The sequence below is a fragment of the Caretta caretta genome, chromosome 5, assembly GCF_965140235.1.
Source record: "Caretta caretta isolate rCarCar2 chromosome 5, rCarCar1.hap1, whole genome shotgun sequence".
Taxonomy (NCBI): Eukaryota; Metazoa; Chordata; order Testudines; family Cheloniidae; genus Caretta; species Caretta caretta.
In genome coordinates, this window is record NC_134210.1 from 129356851 (window position 1) to 129376483 (window position 19633).

A 19633-nucleotide genomic window follows, 5' to 3' on the forward strand; every position below is an offset into this window, starting at 1 on the left:
TTTTAGCTCCTGAAGGAGCTGGGCAGTGCTTACAGTATCCTGAAGAATGTGAGAGAGGCTCTCACATCCACAGGAGCAGCTTTAATAGAATAGTGGGTGCCCTGGCTTGATATTTTTTTTTAAACTAGGTCTACAACCTCTTGTGACCCCTACTTTAAACACTGGTGCTGAGGCAGGCTTATCCATATGCTCAAATCCTTTAGGCTTGAACCAGAGGGCTTGGCAGCTAAAGCTCCCTGGAAAAGCAGGTTTTAATGCCCCTTAGGAGCTCTTGAGGTGGAGGCACTGTGTGTCTGGGTGTAGCACAGCAAGCTGGAGAATCTCTCCCCGCTTCCCAAGCAAATCAGGCACCCAACATGGGTGTCTGAAGCAGGCAATGCAGCAGGCCAAGAGGCCCGCCTCTTAAATCCTGGCCAATTCCCTTTCAGCTCCATGGATCCGGGCTAGTACAGGGGAGCTGATCAAATCAATCAAGATATAAACATGAAACCCTCTGGAATGAGTCAGAGCCACCCAGCAAGGTTTCTGGTCCATCTGCAGCAGCAGCGGGAAGGGGCCCAGGTGGGCAGAGCAGCACACCCCCTTTTATAGCCTGTTCAGGAACAGCATAGGGAAGGCCAGGAGGGGGCAAGAGAGGAGGCCCACGAGCACTGCCATGAAACCCACCGCTGCCAGCGGCCCCACCAGCACACCCTGTGAGCGGGACTGTGCAGAGGCCACCCGAAGAACAAATCAGTCTGCTGTGGGGGATGAGAGGGAGCAATGCTTTGCCAGACAGTAGTGATCATAGCTTGCAGTGCTGATGTGGCACGTGGCGAAGACCTGCGTTACTCCCCCTGCCACCTGCAGGCCTCGCTCGTGGGGCTCCCTGGCATTGCAGCAGAGGAGTGCAGCGCTCTGTGTTTGCTCGGCTTTGCAGACTTTGGCTGACAGAACTTGCAGTGCTGGCTCCAGGCTGCAGAGCGGAGTGTTTCATCCAGGCCAGCACTAGGACCCCGTGGGGTGTGGAGAAGGGAGCAGAGAGGGAGTGGTTGTGGGAGCAGAAAAAGGAACTCCTTTATAAACTGGGCGGGCACTCCTCCTGCTGAACCAGGCAGGAAGGGAAAGGCAGGAACAGGCTCGCCCAAGGGCAGCTGTTGCACCCTGAAGAAAGCAGCCAGCATTTAGAGCGCCTGACAGGAAAGCGAGTGCTGTGCACTGAATAATGTGCCCAGGGTCTGCCCCTCACACCCTGTTGCTGCCTGGCCTCCCCCAAGAGAACCACCAGAGACAGGCGCTCTGACTGTTCCGAGGCGGGGAAAATGGATGAGGAAACAACAGGCGACTTGGAGACCTTGCTGGAAAAGCCAGAGCCAGCTGAGCTGAGGAAACCGGTGATCTTCAGAACTTACAGGCGGCGATGGTTCCTGCTGGTGGTGGTCTGCCTGCTGAACTGCTCCAATGCCATGGTGAGTACTGGTGACACTGCCCTCAGCGCTTACACCTGTTTTCTTGTGGAATCCTGACATTCTGGTCCGGAACAAGCCTGCCTTTCTGTGACACTGGTGGGGAGAGAGCTCTGTCCCAACTAGCATCTGCAGCAGACGAGCTTCTAACAAACAAAGATTTGTCTTAATGCATGACCTGTGATAATAAATACACTGTGTCCTAAGCACCTGTCTAGGCAGCAGCCACTTAGGATTTGAAAAGAGCAGAAACTTTACTCAGTGTGATAAGCTAAAAGGCGTGGTAACCTTAGCCCAGGCCGAGAGATTTCACAGCAAAACTAAAATATGGAGGACACTATCTTCAAATGGATTTAACGAGTAGGAAAAAATCTGATCTAAGCAGCCTGCCGAGGATTCCTTTGGGAACTTCCCTGGTCTCGTGTATTTACATAGTTTGTCTGGGAAGTTACAAAGAACTATTTTCCATGGCAACCTAACAGCAGCAAGCGTTAGACAAAACCAAGCTGGAAAATACGCTAACACAGCTGGTATAAATTTAATGGGGTGCTTGGTTAATCATGCCTGATTTTTGTATGCTGCTTTTATTATTTTAAAGTGTTTGGAGAGCTTGGATGGGGTATTTGAATTGGAATCCTGCCACAAAGGCCTAGTTCACACTAGGAAATGCTTGTCAATACAGCTATAGATATAGCCTAGAGGCAGCTTGTTCCAGAAAAAGGGTGATTTGCCAGCATAGTTGATGCCAGTTCCCCAAATAAAATAAGCTGTATCACTGATATAACTGCATCTACACTAGGGGCTTTTGCTGGTATAAAAAAATTATAAAAAAAAAATCACATCCCTAAACAACATTACTACACTAGCAAAAGTTTTAGTGTAGACCTGGCCAAAACCTTGTACCTTGGTCCAGGACTGGCCTTGGCAGACCTGTGGGGGGAAGCCAGGACTCTGTGTCCTTGGCTCACAGCAATGTTTCTTTCTCTGAGAAATTTCAGTCACATTGCAAGAGGAAATGAAAAACCTTAAATCATTTTAAAGTCAAACATCCTTGCCAATGTCTTGTCTGCAGTGATGTGAACATGGATGGCATCTTACTTCATACAAGTAAGAACATAAGAATTGCCACATTGGGTCAGACCAATGGTCCATCAAGGCCAGTATCCTGTCTGCCGACAGCGGCCCATACCCAAACTTTGAGGGCGGTGTACAGAACAGGGCTGTTGGAGTGATCGACCTCTGTCTTCCCCTCCTCACTTCTGGCAGTCAGAAGTTTAGGGTCACCCATGGGCTACCCCCATGGCCCTGCCCCTTCTACACGAGGCCCCACCCTCTGCAGCAGGAGCCCTGAACCTCCTCGCGTGGCCAGAGAAGTCCTGGGCTTGCTGGCTTGAACCTTCCCCCCCCAACCCCCTCGCCACCAGAGCAGCCCCTGGCTTGCTCCAATCCCGGGCCAGCTGGTTAGCAGCACCAGGTCTGTGTCCCACTGCAGAGCCTTCCCTGGCCTATTATCCCTGCCATCCATGGTGTAACCCAGAGTATGGGGTTGCATCCCTGACCATCTTGGCTAATAGCCATTGATGGACCTATCCTTCATGAACTTATCTAGTTCTGTTTTATAGAGTCAAAGCTCTTCAGCAAGGAACTCAAAAGTAAGAACTGAGCACACTAGAAGACCTAAACTTGCCATCAACCAAGTGCAAGTAACGAGCATCTTTTTGTCTTGAACATGCTATTTTCTTGCTTCTTTTCCAATCTGCATCACAACACTTCCTTTCTCACCAGCAAGATACAACATGGGACCCCCCGGAAGTCTGCTTGCCGTAAAGCAAAGTGGCTAGCAACAGAAATTACAAGATCACACCAGACTGAAATGGTGCAAATTCTATTAAATGGCATTAATGACACTTGCTACTTAAAGGAGCGGCTGTGCCCTAGGTACACTGAGTAGCTCCTCAGTCTGCAAAGACCTAGCAGGATTAGTAACGGAGGAAGGTGCTATTCAGCATGAGCAAGGGTGGCACAATCTAGCCCATAATGTTTTGAAGATAGAGTTGGAAATAGCTTGGCATCGGTGAATGGGCATTAGGCTTGGTTTCCTCACTGGCATAAAGCAACAGGCTCATCTAATTCTCAGAAAATGGACCAAATGTGCTTCCTTTAGAGCCTCTTATGAGCTGTTTGTTATGATCCAGGTTTAGAAAAATTGGATTTATTGGACAAAGCAGGCGTCTTTTCTGTAAGGGCTTGCCTGCCTTATAAGTACAATGGAGTTATTGTGTGTGCTTCAATGCTCTGATCTAATCCTGCCTTCAGACGGGATTGAATTCTGCCCTGGCAGCACCTTTCCACAACTGTCAGCTCTTGTGCGCTCACTCCCACTACCCTGCCCAAGTCTTGCAAACAGCTGTGCACATGAGCAACAATCCAAAGGGGCTACTCGTGGGCCTGTGTTTACAGGATTGGGGACCCTGTTTGTATAAGTGCATTCTCTGCATAGCTCTCCTATACTGCCTCAGCCACGGATCAAGTGGTTTTTGACATGCACGCAGAATGACACCAATAGAAACACTGTGCTAAGGCCTGGGAGAATTAGCTGAACTGCGTTGCACAGATCCTGGGGCCCTGTTCACAGAGCAAAACCAGCATAATGAACACGAACACAAGCAGGCAGACAGGCAGTCCGGGAAGCTCAAAGAATATCAAGAGCTGGAGAAAGGATGAAAATTCCTTGTGAATGTTTTATTATAAAAGTTTTGCAAGACTTGTAATATTTGAAAACGGCTGCCCAGTCCTACTAAGCTGGCAAATAAAGAACTAAGCTTTAATCAATAAACAGGTACAACTTTTATTCAACCAGTGCCAGCAACAAACAATTGAGGTGCAGTTGGAAAGACTTAGAGCCTAAACTAATGAGGCCCAAAGTCAATGGGAGTATTTTCATTGGACTTTGGTGGTCAGGTTCTAAAAGCAAGGGGTCTGAAAAGTTACTTGTATGCTTAAGTGCTTGCAGCAGAACCAAGCTATAAACACCATACACTGGCTAACTGACAGCTTGCATGCATGGGCATGCAAATCATTCATAGATATTAGCAGGATTTAAATATGATATAAGAAGAGAGTGATTGGGAGAAATAGGATGAAATTAAGAAAGGGAAACTCTAGGTTAAATATCTTGAAAAACCTGACTGTTAGCTCTAAGACTGTGGAACAATCTGTCCAGGGAAATGATGGAAGCCCTGTTTTTTTGAGATCACAGCTCTAGCAAATACGTGGCAGGAAAGGGGATGGAGTAGATATAGGAATGGAAGGTTTCTGGCCAATGGGAGCTGCGGAGCCAGCGCTCGGGGAGGGGGCAGCATGCAGAGCTTCCCTGGCCACCCCTGCACTTAGGGGCCGCAGGGACATGCCAGCCACGTCTGGGAGCCACGCAGAGCCAGGGCAGGCAGGGAGCCTGCCTTAGCCCTGCTGCACCGCCGACCGGACTTTTAATGGCCCAGTCACCAGTGCTGACCAGAGCTGCCAGGGTCCCTTTTCAACCTGGTGTTCCGGTCAAAAACCGGACATCTGGTAAACCTACTTCATGGCTATAAGGGACAGGGCATTGCCAGTCAGTCTTATATGACAGGGATAAATCATGCATGCAGATCATGCATCCAAGTCATGAAATGGTCTACAAATGCAATAAAAAATAAGGTATTCAGAAGTTTAACAAATGGGGGCGGGGGGGCACTGAAGACACTCCTCATCTGCGGCACCTTTTGGTCTAGGACCGGCCCTGATCAAAACTGTATGAATAATGGACACTTAAAATGGGTCCCCTCCACAAGTATGCAGATATAAGTCTGGGTTGGCTTTGTTCTTGGTCTCTTTCCCAGCCCCAGAGATTCTAACCTTCCTGCTGCCCAGTCAGTCTCTTTGCCACCCTTCCGACACTGGCCATGGCGTGAATGAAACTCTCTCACACAGTAAGTCCCCATGCCAAAGACTGAAACGTGGTAAAATGTGTGTTTTAATAAATCCGTAAGTGTAGAAACGCTGCGATCTTAAAACAGAAATAAAACCAGTGAGGAGAAAGGAAACCACACACACACACTGCCAATTCAGTCCCATTCGGTGCCAGTCTCAGATTGTCCTGCAGTGCCTATGTATCAATGATTACAACCTTGAAAAATCAAGATAGAATTATTGACCCTCCCAAAGGTGCTCTCTCTGCTCCAGCTGTCCACAGGGGTCTCCAATGTGACAGGAAAAAAAAAAAGAAAGGTACTTAGGTACATGGTGTAATAAAGTGCCCATGCAGCTAAACACACTGGCACCAATTCCCCGTTGCTCTGCACCTTGTCACATACAGCCGTGCACAGTGGCTGTGTGCCTCTGACATTCTGCTCTCGTTGTGCTGTGCGCCCATTGTACAGGTGTGCAGAGTGGTGGGGAATCGGACTCACAACACTGACTTAGGACTGAGGCATAAGGAAAGCTCTTCTAGCAAAATGTCACAGGTCTTATTACCCAGGCCTGTATGTGGTATCTCAATCAACTTAAGCCATAAAATTTGGTACTCTGCAAACTTGAAAATGTAGATATGGACCCAGTGAGTTTGGGAATTTTTAAAGTAAAACTACAATAATTTCTATAAGGCCAATATACTGTAGGAATCAATGGGCTTATGAAGCTCCTTCCTTCCTTAGACTATGCAATAAATTGGCCTTAATTAAATTCCTTGCCCCACAAAAGCTTGTGGCTGAAACAGCCACACTTGTAACCAGGCAACAAGTAAAAATGTATTGGGGAGGGAGGTTGTGGGGGGGGAATATTCTGGCTTCAGGAAAGGTTGTATAGAAATAAAGTTAGGGTGAAGCTAGCTATGTCTAGTTAGCTAATTCCTTTAAAAGGACCAGCCTAACTCCTCTGCCCTACACCTAACTGAGTCTTAAGTCAAAAGATCACGTAAGAAGTTTCACCTAGAACTCAAGCAGCAAACAGAAAAAGGGAGACCAAATCCAGAGCAGAAAGTCCATCCCCTGAGCCCTCCCAGGTCCTTGTGCCAGAGCTGTCGTTGCTCAGTTGAGGCCAGTATTGCTGACAGATGATTATAGGAGGAACATGAAACTCAGAGGTTATCAGTGTCTCTCCAGAGCTGGCCTGATTTCCACAGACATGGGTGTGGCCAGACCTCCTGATGTGATCTGACTCGTGAGCCTGGAGCAGGAGGAAGTTTCCACAGTGCTGTACAGTACTCCATAGCTGGACATAATGCCCCAAAGGGTCCACACCCTTCTTGTCTGGGTTATTCTGCACAACCACACACTTGCTATGTGGTTCTGACCCTGAGCTCTGCAGAAAGATAGATCAGGGTTGATTCACCCTGAGGGGGTGGGGGTGAGCATCCACCCTCTTAACGCCAAGAGCGGGACAGATGACAGTGCTGGTTCCAGGGGGGGCAGTTCTAAATTCCAGCCAGGACTCCATAGCTCCCCTGCTGGTAGCAGGTGGCAGCTCTCTGTACCTTTGCGTCCGGAGCACCTCACTTGCTTTCTGGCTGCTTCAGCCAGCTCTGGCCTCCCAGTGCGGCTAGGGGTCAGTGAGCCCATTCTGGGAGGACGTCCTGCCGACGGCAGAAGGCAAGGGGTGAAGCTGCACTGCAGAGACTCAAAAGTGCCCCAGAGTTAAGCTACTTGTTCGCTGCAGGCTAGGGGCCCAATTCTACTCCCAGTGCATGGTGCAAGTCTCACTGACTCCACTGGGATTGCACCTGCGTAACTGAGCAGAATCTGGCCCTCAGCCTCTGGTGAGAGAGAAGTTCTCTGCCAATGACCTCATCATACTAGTGAGGGAGGGAGGAGCTAGTTGACTTCATGCAGAAGGACTATGCGTGTATGGCTGAGTAAAACAATGCAGCCAGCCCTGCCCAGCTGGCTTTGAAGTCGGAACAGTTGCCTGTAAAGCCAAGCCCTGACTCTGGTGCACAGCATGGTGTTAGCATTTGAAAGCCTGCAGAAACAAACCACATTAGCTGTACAAGCTTCACAAACACATTGCCACGTCATGCAATGATACCTCAGCCAGACAGCAGCAAGCTGATTTGCCTGGAGGCTTTAAGCCCTGGCTGGGATGATTTAGTTGGGGATTGGCCCTGCTTTGAGCAGGGGGTTGGACTAGATGACCTCCTGAGGTCCCTTCCAACCCTGATATTCTATGAATTGCCTACAATAGGTGCCCCTTTAAATGAATGCTGTAAAATGGCTTCGTGTCTAACCTCCTAATTTTGGCATGCTCACTAGTGTACCAATCAGTTAACATTTCTGACTGACCCTCCCAGCTGCCTGATGCTTGGGTGTCTTGGAGTTGGCTGAAAATGCTGTCCCTGTTGCAAAAGAAACATTCCTGTAATGTTTTTGAGAGGGCTCTAGCTAAATGTAAGTGTGAACTGTCAGCATGTGAGCAGTCCTCACGGTAGCTGGCTACTCAAGGAGGCAGAGAAGAGAAAAGATGGCCCCTCAGCCAGTGACTGCCTGGGTGGGGAAAGGCAGCGTGAGAGGAAGGGGAAAGATAGCCCCGGGTGGGATTTCAGGCTACCTCAGAATGGATGGAGAGAAGGTGAGTCCTGAGTATGAAGTGGGGATTGCCAAGAAGATAGGGGGCCTACAGGGGGAACAAGGCAGGTGAAGCACCTCGGAGGTGGAGGAAGCAGAGACCTGCGGTTGCATTGGGGGGGGACCCCCCTCCTGGCTCCAGCGGGGGAAGGGTCCTCGGGTGGTGGGCGGGGCCAGCTGGGGGCTAGCCTCCCCCAGCCGGCAGTTCACTCCCCACCCATGCTTCAGTCTAACCCAGTGTGGCCGTTCTTATGTTCAGAATGTAGAAAAGGCAATGAGGAAAGCTTACGTCACAAACATTTTGAGTGTAAAATTAGCATGACTGGGGTTGAGTAGAAATCCAGTGCTTTGCAAGAGTGAACGTTGCACATGCAAATATAAACTCAGCTTGGACTCCCAGTTTCAGATCTTATTGTACTTTTCTGTAGAATAGAGGGGCCCAAACTGGACCATGCGGTTAGAATCCCTCTAATGCCGGGACGTTCCAAACCCAGTCCAAACTCTTCTGGGCTCAGGCATATCCATATGATCGATTCAAACACAAGACCCCAACAACTCAAATTGTGGGCAGAGTGCGGTTCTGGATTTCATCTAATTTGTTAGGCAGATATGATTTCCTACGAGAACCCAAGGGCTACGGAGTTACACTCTCAGAATGGCACAATTGGGGCACGATATTCCAGGCTGCAAGGAAGAGGTAGGCAGATCCAAATTCCTAACAGCGTTGTTTTCCTGATGTGAATCATCTCACACAAGCCTAAAAGTGTTAATTCTCCCAAACACTGCAAAATATTTCCCTGTTTGTACTATCACAGTATAGTTCTAATTAAACATTTCTCTTGGCTAGCGAAGCAGCAGTTCTGGCCTCTTGACACTTGGCTCTTTCCTGAAGTGAGTCCCTCTAATCTAGCTGGCAATTTTAGCAATCACACTTCCTCTGAGGCGGGGGTCCTTTGCACAATTACTTTGATTATGGGAACATCTCAAACTCTCAGTTGTACAAAACAAAATTCCACCATGCATGTTTGTAGACCACAGTACATCTCATCTTCTGAGGCAGTTGCTGCTGGCACTTTGTTTCCCACACATCAGAAGCACTTTCTACAGAGTTGAATGCAGTGCCATACAGAGAAGCGATTCTTTAAGTAACAAGTTTTAAGGCAAGGATGCGCATACTGTGGCAACTTCAGAACATCTTATCTCCTTTAAAGCTGTAGCCATCCTAAATGTTTGTCTGATCATCCTCCTCCACAAAAGATGGACAGATGGATGCACACCCAAGCAACGTTGCTGTACTGCACATTTAAAAACCATTTGATTTTTCTGGTTCCACGGGTCCATGCAAATTATCTTCCTTTCAAAGTTTTTACATACTGTCATTTTTAAATTGTGTCAATGTTTCTATTGCAGCTGTACTGGCAGCTCTTATAAGAAAGCTAGAATAAGATCCTATCTGCAGGGTCTTCCTTGCTGAAAAATAACTTGTTTTGGGCCTGTCTCTCTAGTCCAGGGGTGGGAAAACTATGGCCCGCGAGCTGGATCCGGCCCCTCGGGGCTTTGGATCTGGCCCGTGGGATTGCCCCCGTGGTGTCACAGGCCCTGTGCCACTCTCAGAAGCGGCCGGCACCACGTCCCTGGGACCCCGAGGGGGGGTGGGTGGAGCAGAGGGCTCCGTGCGTTGCCTTTGCCTCCAGGCACCGGCCCCCGCAGCTCCCATTGGCCGGGAATGGGGAACCCCGGCCAATGGGAGCTTCGGGGGAGGTACCTGGAGGCATGGCAAGGGCAGCGCATGGAGCCCTGTGCCCCCCCTCCCCCAGGGGCCGCGCAGGGACGTGGTTCCGGCCACTTTTCAGGCGCGGTGTGGGGCCAGGGCAGGCAGCCTGCCCTGGCCCCAGTGCGCACCGCTGCCACCCCAGAGCCGCTTTAGATAAATTCCAGAGCCCAAACCCCTCCTGCACCCTGCCCCAAGCCCCCTGCCTGCACCTCGCACCCCTCCTGCATCCCAACTCCCTACCCTGCACCCCTGTGCACCCCAACTCCCTGCCCTGAGCCCCATCACACCCTGCACCCCTGTGCACCCCAACCCCCTCCCCTGAGCTCCCTGTCACACCCGCACCCCTCTTGCACCCCTGCCCTGAGCCTCCTCCTGCACTCCGCACTCCTCCTGCACCCTAATTCCCTTCCCTGAGCCTCCTCATACACCCCGCACCCCACCTCTGCCCAATCCCTTGCCCTGAGCCCGTTCCTGCACACCTCACCCACTCCCACATGTCGCACTCCCTCCCACACCCCAACGCCTTGTCCCGGCCCTGCATACAATTTCCCCACCCAGATGTGGCCCTCGGCCCAAAAAGTTTGCCCACTTCTGCTCTAGTCCCATGACTGATGTGAACATCAGTTCCGCTGTCTGAGTTAGTGCATGTCAGGGGAGAAAAGTCTCAGCCTTTAAAAATACTTGCCTTGCATTTAAGAATATACTTTTAGCTTCCCACTTTTAAATATAGGAACCTCTTGTTCTTCAAGTGCCCGAGCACAGGGGAGAGACGGCATATTTTGACCTGTCAGCAAGAGCGTCTTTGAACTAGTTTATTGCTCGTGTCAACAAAGAATGAGAAGCAACACACTCCGGGCGACCATGCATGGATGGGACTAAGACACGAACTCAAGCTCTGGCTCAGACACTGACTAACCATGTACCCTGGAGCTACACTCTGAAAGGCAGATTTTTATGGCTTGTCCACTAGTTCTGGGTGCCTTGGTCTGTGGGTCCCATCGTGCACAGCGAGCACCTGATGTTGAGGTAGATGAAAGCAGCAGGGTTCTCAACGTGTTTGAACAATCTGTCCCCTTTAAAGCATCAAGCTGAGCACTCAGATGAGGCACCCAAAGCTCGTGGACCCTTCTTGTGTTGGCTTTCACCGCTGTCCGTTTCAATATGGAAATAACGCTCCTGATCTCACCGGGTGCTTGGGAAGGTTCTTAGGGGAATAGGCTACTCCGGTGCAGGAGGCAGGTGTAATGTGGTTTTTAGCACTCAGTGTAAGGGAGGGGCAAGCTCCTGCTTTCTGAATTGCTGAATGCTCCAGAGGAAATGCGTCCATGACTTCACTCACCAGCCAGTGGCTGCAGGGCTGTGCTGGGGAATAGGATGTTACACCTCTCCCAGGGGGCTGGAAACAGCAGCTGAGGTTAGCTCTGACTGAGACTGCTCTTCAAGGAAAACACTAATCTGTGCTCAAACCTGCTTATCAAATGTATCCGGAGCATATTGCACTGAAAGCTGAAGATTATCTTTAAGAGCTGCAGTAGCTTCAATCAAATTAAATGTGGCGACCCCCAAATTAACTGGTCAAAAGCCTGAGATTGAGAGAGTTCTATAATCTGTTAGGGTCTTGGTCCTGTCTCAGCTCAGGGGGCTGGACTTGATGACGTCTCAAGATCCCTTCCAGCCCGACATTTCTATGATTCTGTGCCATCTCTAGCTAAAATAAGCTTTGAATTGAAATGTTATGTGGGATGACTTCTCAGTGTTGACCAAGTGGTCTGGAAAAACATTGAAACAAAGTCTACGCAGGCATTTTGAAACTCAGACAATGCCCCACATGTTTCAGTGTGGTTGGATGCTTTCAGGGAAAAGTTGCTGGATATTGAAAGGTGCTGAGCACCTGATCGCAACAGGAATTCTGGGCACTCAGCAAAGCAGGCTGATGATCCAGGTGCCTCAAAGTCAGATTTTGGTGAAGAACTTCAGGCACCAAGTTTGGAGAAATAGATCAACATGCTCTTATTCCCGTCATGGGAATGGAGGCGGAGATGGACTGACATGCTGGATGTAATGAACCCCATTATACTGATAGTCTGTAGTTACTCTTCTCAAATGGGTGAAAATTTTAAACTGTAAGCTCCCAGAACTGTCTCTCACTAGCAGGGAAACGCTGTGCGAGACCAACTCTTCTCTGGCAGGGTAAGACTTCCGTTTAAACCAGTTGTTGACACCGATCTCATACGTGCAAATTATGTGAGAAAAAAAGCTCTCTTTTTAGGGCTTTGTAGCAACACCGGTATTTAAATTCACAAGACATTGTACTCTGAATGCAAACAAGCTGATGGGATCAAAAGGCACAGTGTGAGCACTCCATTAGCCTACCTAATAAAACACTATTCATATAAATTGCCTAACAAACTACGTTGTAGCTACCCAAAGAATCTTCATGAATTATGCAACCTCTACTTTTGGCGATGTGTAGCTACATGCTGCAGCAAAAAACAAGCTGCATCCACACTGCGGTGTGTAGCTACAAGTGTCAGTAATAAGCTCTGGCAGGGGGGAGGCAGCAGGACACTACACAGTTAAAAATAGCTGTGTAGACAGGCAGGCAAGGCTTGGGCAAGAAGAGAACCATATGTATGTATTCACATACATACCCACACCCTTCCGGTGTGTCTTTACTCACCTAAGATGTGCCTCACCATCTACATCACTACTTAAACCCCTGCTGAGGGGGGGAACAGGGGTCCCACCCGAGTGCATACTCTACATGCCACCAGAAGCGTGTGATATACACATAGCTTTAGAAACCCCTTCAAAGGGCATATTTTGACGTCATTTGGACGTAAATGTTAAATCTCAAAATTGGGGTGTTTTTTAAGAAGGATCTTTGTATTATCCCAGTGGGGTATACAGATAATTCCATCAGTTCTGGTTTCTGCAGATATCTGCTACTGACATAACAGGAAGGATCCTGTAGTTTGCTACAGTGCTTGGCCTGTGCCGCCTGCTAGACTTGCAGTTACAGGTAAATGGTGCTCATTGTGAAGATGAGATGCCCAAAAGGCTCTCAATCAATCACAAGGGGGTACAGGAATTACTTGGTGAAATCATATGATGTGTGCTACACAGGAGGTCAGATTAGGATTATCATAGATGTGTCCCTTATGGCCTTAAATTTGGCATTATAATCAACAGTATTTTGCATTTTTAGAAAAGGAGTACTTGTGGCACCTTAGAGACTAACAAATTTATTTGAGCATAAGCTTTCGTGAGCGACAGCTCACTTCATCGGATGCAAGTGAGCTGTAGTTCACGAAAGCTTATGCTCAAATAAATTGGTTAGTCTCTAAGGTGCCACAAGTCCTCCTTTTCTTTCTGCGGATACAGACTAACATGGCTGCTACTCTGAAACTTGCATTTTTAAAGGAGACGATGATAGCGAAGAGCAGACTATAAATACCTCTTCCCTCATAATGGCTGGGTGTGTATAGTAGAATATCCAAGTAACATTCTTTGTAGCAAACTCCGGAGTATCTCTCAACTTGCAGCTGTAATAAGTGGTTGAGGGCCAAATTCAGTCGTGATAACTCGGGGGGGGGGGGGGGGGACAACTTACCTGTCTGTCTAATAGACTGTAGGCAATCTAATGGGGCCTGCTCAGCTTTCTTACAGTAACTCAGTGGGGTTACTCTAGGTTTACACCAGGGTAAATGACAAAACTTGGCTCAGGAAGTCCTAAGCTGGTGATGTAAATACCATAGAAAATGGGAATTACACCAGTTTAGGCTCCCTACCATCACCTCTGAATCTGACCCAAATGGTGATCGTCACCATGGGGGGGCACCTGCTCTGAAGAAGACTCAGTTTGGGACATGGTGGGGGCACTGGCAGACTGGCCCTGCAGTGGAGCGTCTGCATTCACGTGCCATCCAGTGTCTGTGCTCCCACCCCTGACACTGAGGAGTGGGCTAGGAGCCATGAAAATGCTCATCACCGTGACAACAGCAGCAACAGAGATTCTGGCCTTTGCACTGGACTAGCAGGTGGATGGGGGCTGATTTCCAATGGGGGTGAAACTGCATCACCACCTGGTGTCCCTCCAAAGCACAAATCATGCAGGGATTGTACGGGGCAAAGCTCACCCTGGCAGACTGAGTGTTAACTCTTAACCTCTCTGTTCTGTTTTTGGCAGCTGTGGCTGACGTTTGCTCCAGTGGCTGACAAAACAGCAGCCTACTTCCACATCTCCATGGATACAATTAACTGGCTGTCCCTGGTGTACCTTCTCATATCTATCCCATTTGGACTGGTGGCAACCTGGATTCTCGACACCGTGGGACTCAAGTGTGCTGTAAGTTTAAATGAGAAGCTGCATTAACTAACTAAAGTTGGGGTTGTGTATTTTTGTATATGCAAGCATAATCTTTGCTAACTAATACTCAATGTACGTAGCAGCCTAAGTCATGACATTCTGACTAAATATCGTGTGAGATGAATGTACTTAAAACTTTCCTTCCTACCTTGCAATGAATAGAATCTGGTCCAAGAGGAAATGAAGTGAGAAACAACAAGAAAAGAAAACACAAAGTAGAGTGGAAATTACTGTCTGATACCTTCCCCTTTTTCTCTTTAGGACCACTAATTTACATTTCTCCCTGAACTTCACTTGTTTGTATTTACCAGGAAGTCTTTCCTGATAACTTGAAACTTCATCAAGTTACCATGAAGCATTCGGAGATGGTCTCTGCCCCGTACCAAACAAACTTTAGTCACACATGAACTCGATCAGAGTATTGAGACCAGATGCATTATGGAACCTGAACGTCTGTCTTTATTTCAGACATCCAACTGGGGTTGGTTTTGTTGCTCATTTACCAGTGTCTTTTGAGGCCATAAGCTTCCTAAATTAGGCAGGACTAAACTTGCTTGTCATGTGAGAAAAGGTGGCTTCACACTACCTGAGGCTCAGCAGACCTGAGTGCATCTTTCAACACATGCAAGCCCCAGTCAGTTGATGGCTGTGGTGAGACTGTATGGAATGAAAGAGGAAAATAAAACGAGTGAGTATTTCCGATGGAACCACGATGCTGCCAGCACCTCTGCATGTGTCTGAAGGAGAGGGAAGGGATTAGGAGCCTGGGACATGCCAGATTGGTCACCTGGAGTCATGCCACATCCTAGAACTTAATTCCATCTCCCTCAGTCTGCAGCTAAGTCAGCAAGTGACTCCAGTCCCTCTTTACGTGTTGTAGGTGATGCTTAGCGCTTGGCTGAACATGGTTGGAAGCGTCATCCGGACTTTCAGCGTCATCAGCTTCCTGAGTCTGGGATCCCTGACCTACATGTACCTGTTCATAGGACAGTGCCTCTGTGCTCTGGCCCAGCCACTTGTCATATTTTCTCCAACAAAACTAGCGGCCCTGTGGTTCCCAGATCACCAGAGAGCTACAGCAAATATGATCTCTTCAATGTGTAAGTAACAGCTACAAACATGCCGAGCTGGAGCGAGGTCACTCCATAGCAGAACCTTCCTGTGGTATACGTTGCCTATGGAGCTGTATTATAGGGACCGCGCAATGTGTAAGTGAACTAAAGCGTCACAAAACCCCATGAAGTAGGCAGGTATCTCCACATTGCAGATGGAGAACAGGTCATATGACTTACTCATCACATGGAAAGTCTGGAGTAAAAACCCCAGACCTCACAGTCTCTTCCCTCTGCCTTAGCCACAAGACCATTTTCCTCCTGCAAATCCCATGCAGGCTGCTAGTAGCTCAAAATAGTCACCAAATCTTAACTCATAACTTGAACCCAGCTCCTCAAATAAGCAGGTGTCCAAATCACTACTGACTTGAACAGCTAGGTGCTTTGGCAGTGTAAGGGCTTGTCTACATGGCACCGCAATCTGGACTACAGGGCTATGAATTGTAGAGTGCTCTGAAGTGTTAACCTCTAATTGCCTCATGTAGATCCTGCTGGTGTGAACAGGGTCCTCCCACCTTGTAATTAATACACCTTGATCCTGTGAAGGAGGAAGATTAACTGCAGGAAAGGTTATGAATTCATATTCATATGAAACCATATTCATATGAAAAGGAAAATAAAAATAAAGAACCCAGAAGAAAGGAAACCGGATAACTTAATTTTCTCCCTAAATTTGAATAGTTAGTTTCCAAGGTGCTAGAAAAGGCTGTGAACAGAAACTAGTTCATCATAAAACATTACACCTAGAAACCATCCTTAGCTGTCAGTTTTTGCCATTTGCAGAGCTTACTTCTCTCCCAGCACAGTATTGCTACTGACAGCTCTCTCAGTTGCATGCAACAGCTAGTTAAAATCCTTAAAAATCGAAAGCATCCCTGCTATTCTCCTGTTGAATAAATGTGCACTGGAAAGGTACATACTACAATGAATATTGACTATCTAGCTGATAAATGTCAACATTCCTTAAAATCTTTGAGCATTTTTAAAATGTGGGATATACTCTGTGTAGTGTGTGACGAGTTCCTGTTATTTTTAATGGGATGTTGGAAAGTTCCTTTGTGATAGTTTGAAAAATAAATGGTTGTTTTTCTGTTTAAAAAAAAATCACCTGAGTATTGAGCTGTCAGATCTAGGTATTGTTCATTACCGGTAAGTATGAGAACAGTAAGTGTACCATGCAAGCACACCAGAATACGATAGCTTGCCCAACACCTGCTATTTCTGTTGGCTCCCCACTGGCCCTAATTAACCAGTCTAAACAGACTCTACTGTAGTCATGGAAAAAATTGAAACGGCATTGGAGGTAGCCTGGATTGTCTGGCTGAGCTGCAAGGTGCTTATAGAAGTCTATAAATTGTTCAAATTTGCAGTGAAAACCCGTCTCAGATCTGGTTCTTAAATCTGCTAGCTGTGTAGTTGGATAATTGTATTACACCCGTGAGGTGAAAGTGCCAGCGGGGTAAAGTACTATTAGATGTTCGGCTAGTGGCAATGACTGCGGAGACATGATGTTGTAATATGCCGGTACGTTTGAAAGTGGGCCAGCTAGTACAGAGGCATGTTGTATTTTACTTGACAAAGGAAATGCGAGTCTGCACTGCATAGCGTATGGGCCTGTGCTAGCGCTGGGGGCGGATAGCATTTGGACTGACAACTAGAGTTGTTCCAGCTTCATTTTTGTTCCTCCCGTAAGCCATTTGCCTGGGCAAGTTGGTGAGAAGGGATGAAGAATTATTTAAAGACCAGGATGGATGTGTTGTTACCATGCTTAGGGGGAACAATTAAATCAAAAAGTTAAGGTGACAAGAACAAATGGAGGTAAAGTGGCAAGGAATACCTTTAGGCTGGAAATTAGAAGGAGGCTTCTAACCATCAGAGGAGTGAGGTTCTGCAGGGCCAAACACCCCAACTAGCTTGAAGAGGGAAAGCTTGACAAGTTTATGAACAGGATGATAGGACAGGATTGCCTGCAGTTGCAGGGGACTGGACTTAATGACCTAGGAGATCCTGCCTAGTCTTATTTCCCTAGTTGAATTCCAGGTAAAATTTCTAGAAAAGGCTAAGACACTTAAGTATTTTTGTGAGTTTTACCCTCCAAATGTAACCTTACAGATGTCTTGTTCCTGATCCCCTCTGCCCCTCCCCCCCAGCCATGGTTTCATTTAAACTGAGGATGCTGTGAAATGGATGTCTCATGACATTTTGATAAATGTGGAACATTCTCTCAATTTATATAGAAAAACATTGTCTTTTTTATTTCAATCTAGCTAATCCTTTGGGAATTCTTACCGCTAACTTGCTGTCCCCTGCACTTGTGTCTGAAGAAAAAGATATACCACTGATGGTAAGCAAAAGCTGATTAATTAGTATGCAGCGTCATTTTGGTTTATATATTCAGTAGCATTGGAGTCAGGCAACCTGGTTACGTGTCTTTGCTTTGGGTTTCCTAGCTTGGACTGTACATCATCCCTGCAGTCACAGCCTGCATCCTAGCCATGGTTGGTGTTCACGACAAGGTCCCTCCAACTCCACCATCAGCAAGCGCCACATATTCCACCTCGCAGCCATTTTTCACAGGCTTGAAAATGGTAAGTGTCATGCAGAGAAGTAAGCCCCGGAATCAAACATAGCATCCTAGAACTGTAGGGCAGGACATGACCTTGAGAGGTCACCATGTCCAGCCCTCTATGCTGAGGCAGGAGCAAGTGTACATGCTGCCTGGCTTCCATGGTGTCATTGTCACCCTCAGCTATCCTGTTGTTGTGGGCAGGCCAGCAGGTGGGCGGGTGCTGAGATTTGTTGCCCAAGTAACTGGAACCTATTTTTTTAAACCTACATTCTGAACTTTGCAGCTTCTGAGAAATAAACCATACATCATCCTGATGGTCTGTTTTGGAGCAGGGATTGGGATGTTCACCTGCTTTTCGACTCTTCTGGAACAGATCCTGTGTGTAAAGGGGTATTCAAATGTAAGGCCTTTTTGCATCTTACGCATTATTTGTTATACGGTTGAAATGAACCTCCACTAATTAGTGATCAAAACAAGATGAAGCCACTTGATGTGGTGCACTTGTCTAAACTAGCTTATCAGTGTCTGAGATGTACCAGACTAGCATACATCAAGGTACATCATCAGTCTTTAAATACGATACGTTATCTGATGTTTAATTCGTATCCTTGGTTGGGTCACCACTTGTGAATGAAACTCTTCTCTTGCTGGATTTTACTTTGTAAAATAAAGGCTTTTAATTGATTGTAGAGGGGTTAAATGCAGCTAAATGCAGTCCCTTATGATCCTCTCCCAATATGCAAATATGGGGCAAAGGCTCAGACAGAGGTGAGAGGGAACTGGAAACTCAAAGCAAGGTGGACTGGGTTATTTCATTGCCGCATGTGTCCTTAGCCAAATGCACATGAGCAGAGGTGGTCACCTCTCGGCTACATTTATACCCTCCAATAAACATCTCCCCCAAAGCCCTCTCTTGTGGCTCAGCCTTGTATTTGTCTCCAGCACCTCAGTTTGTGCAGCATGCAGTCTCCAACCCAGCATGGTCACAGCAAAACTCATAAGTGCTCCCTCCATTGCAGTAGGTGATCCCAGGGCAATGGGAAGAGGATGTGAGCTATGAGTCCTTCTCCCTCAGTTCCAGGCATGTTTAAAGGGAAGTTCGGAAGGCTGTGCATGGAAGGCCATACTGGCCCTGCTGGCTAAGGCGGCCAGATGGAGAATAAACAATGGTGTTCTGCATAGCTAGGCAAATCATGACAAAGCACAGGAGGAATGAGATGAGGAAACTCAGAAGGGAGATAAGGTTGAGGAGCACAACACACACACATGGGTACCACTGTACGTGGTCCTCTGTTCCTCTGTATTCATGAAACGTTGCCCTTCAAGTCGCTGTCTAGTAAAAACAGAGTAATATCGAAAATGGGTTTTTTACCTTTTGAGGTACACGACCACCACTTAAAGAGGCTCCTATCACACTCACTTAGAAAGCAGTAGTACATGCTTAAGAGTAACAGTTGTTTGCTCTGGGGGAAATCAAGCTCCACCGTTCTATGTATACAACGTTAAAATGACCAGCCTAGATGCACTTACCCAGTCTGCTTTTATCCGCGTATGGTCTTACTCCACTCCCGTCTCTACGGGATCTGAGCTCTTCCTCCGGACACCTTTTGGGATTGTCACCACCTGGGCCAGTTGCTTGCTATTCTAGATGCGTGTCCTGGGGAGGTTTTCAATATTGGTATGGATACAAAGGAAAAGCACGTTAAATAGACTGGTGGCCCACAGCCTACTGTTCATAAACCTGTCCGTGTGATTAAATATTGGTAAT

The 19633-nt window shown here is 47.5% G+C and overlaps 1 protein-coding gene across 1 annotated transcript in view; it reads left to right on the forward strand.

Annotated features, from left to right (window-relative positions):
* The first annotated feature begins 1052 nt into the window (after window positions 1–1052).
* Window positions 1053–19633, forward strand: part of SLC49A3 (solute carrier family 49 member 3) — a 37085-nt gene continuing 18504 nt past the window's right edge. Inside the window, exons 1-6 of the mRNA XM_048850020.2 lie at window positions 1053–1448; window positions 14005–14163; window positions 15065–15284; window positions 17564–17640; window positions 17747–17884; window positions 18149–18265. Of these exons, the coding sequence (XP_048705977.1) occupies window positions 1302–1448; window positions 14005–14163; window positions 15065–15284; window positions 17564–17640; window positions 17747–17884; window positions 18149–18265 (858 nt within the window). The 5' untranslated portion in view covers window positions 1053–1301. The remainder of the gene's footprint in view (window positions 1449–14004; window positions 14164–15064; window positions 15285–17563; window positions 17641–17746; window positions 17885–18148; window positions 18266–19633) is intronic.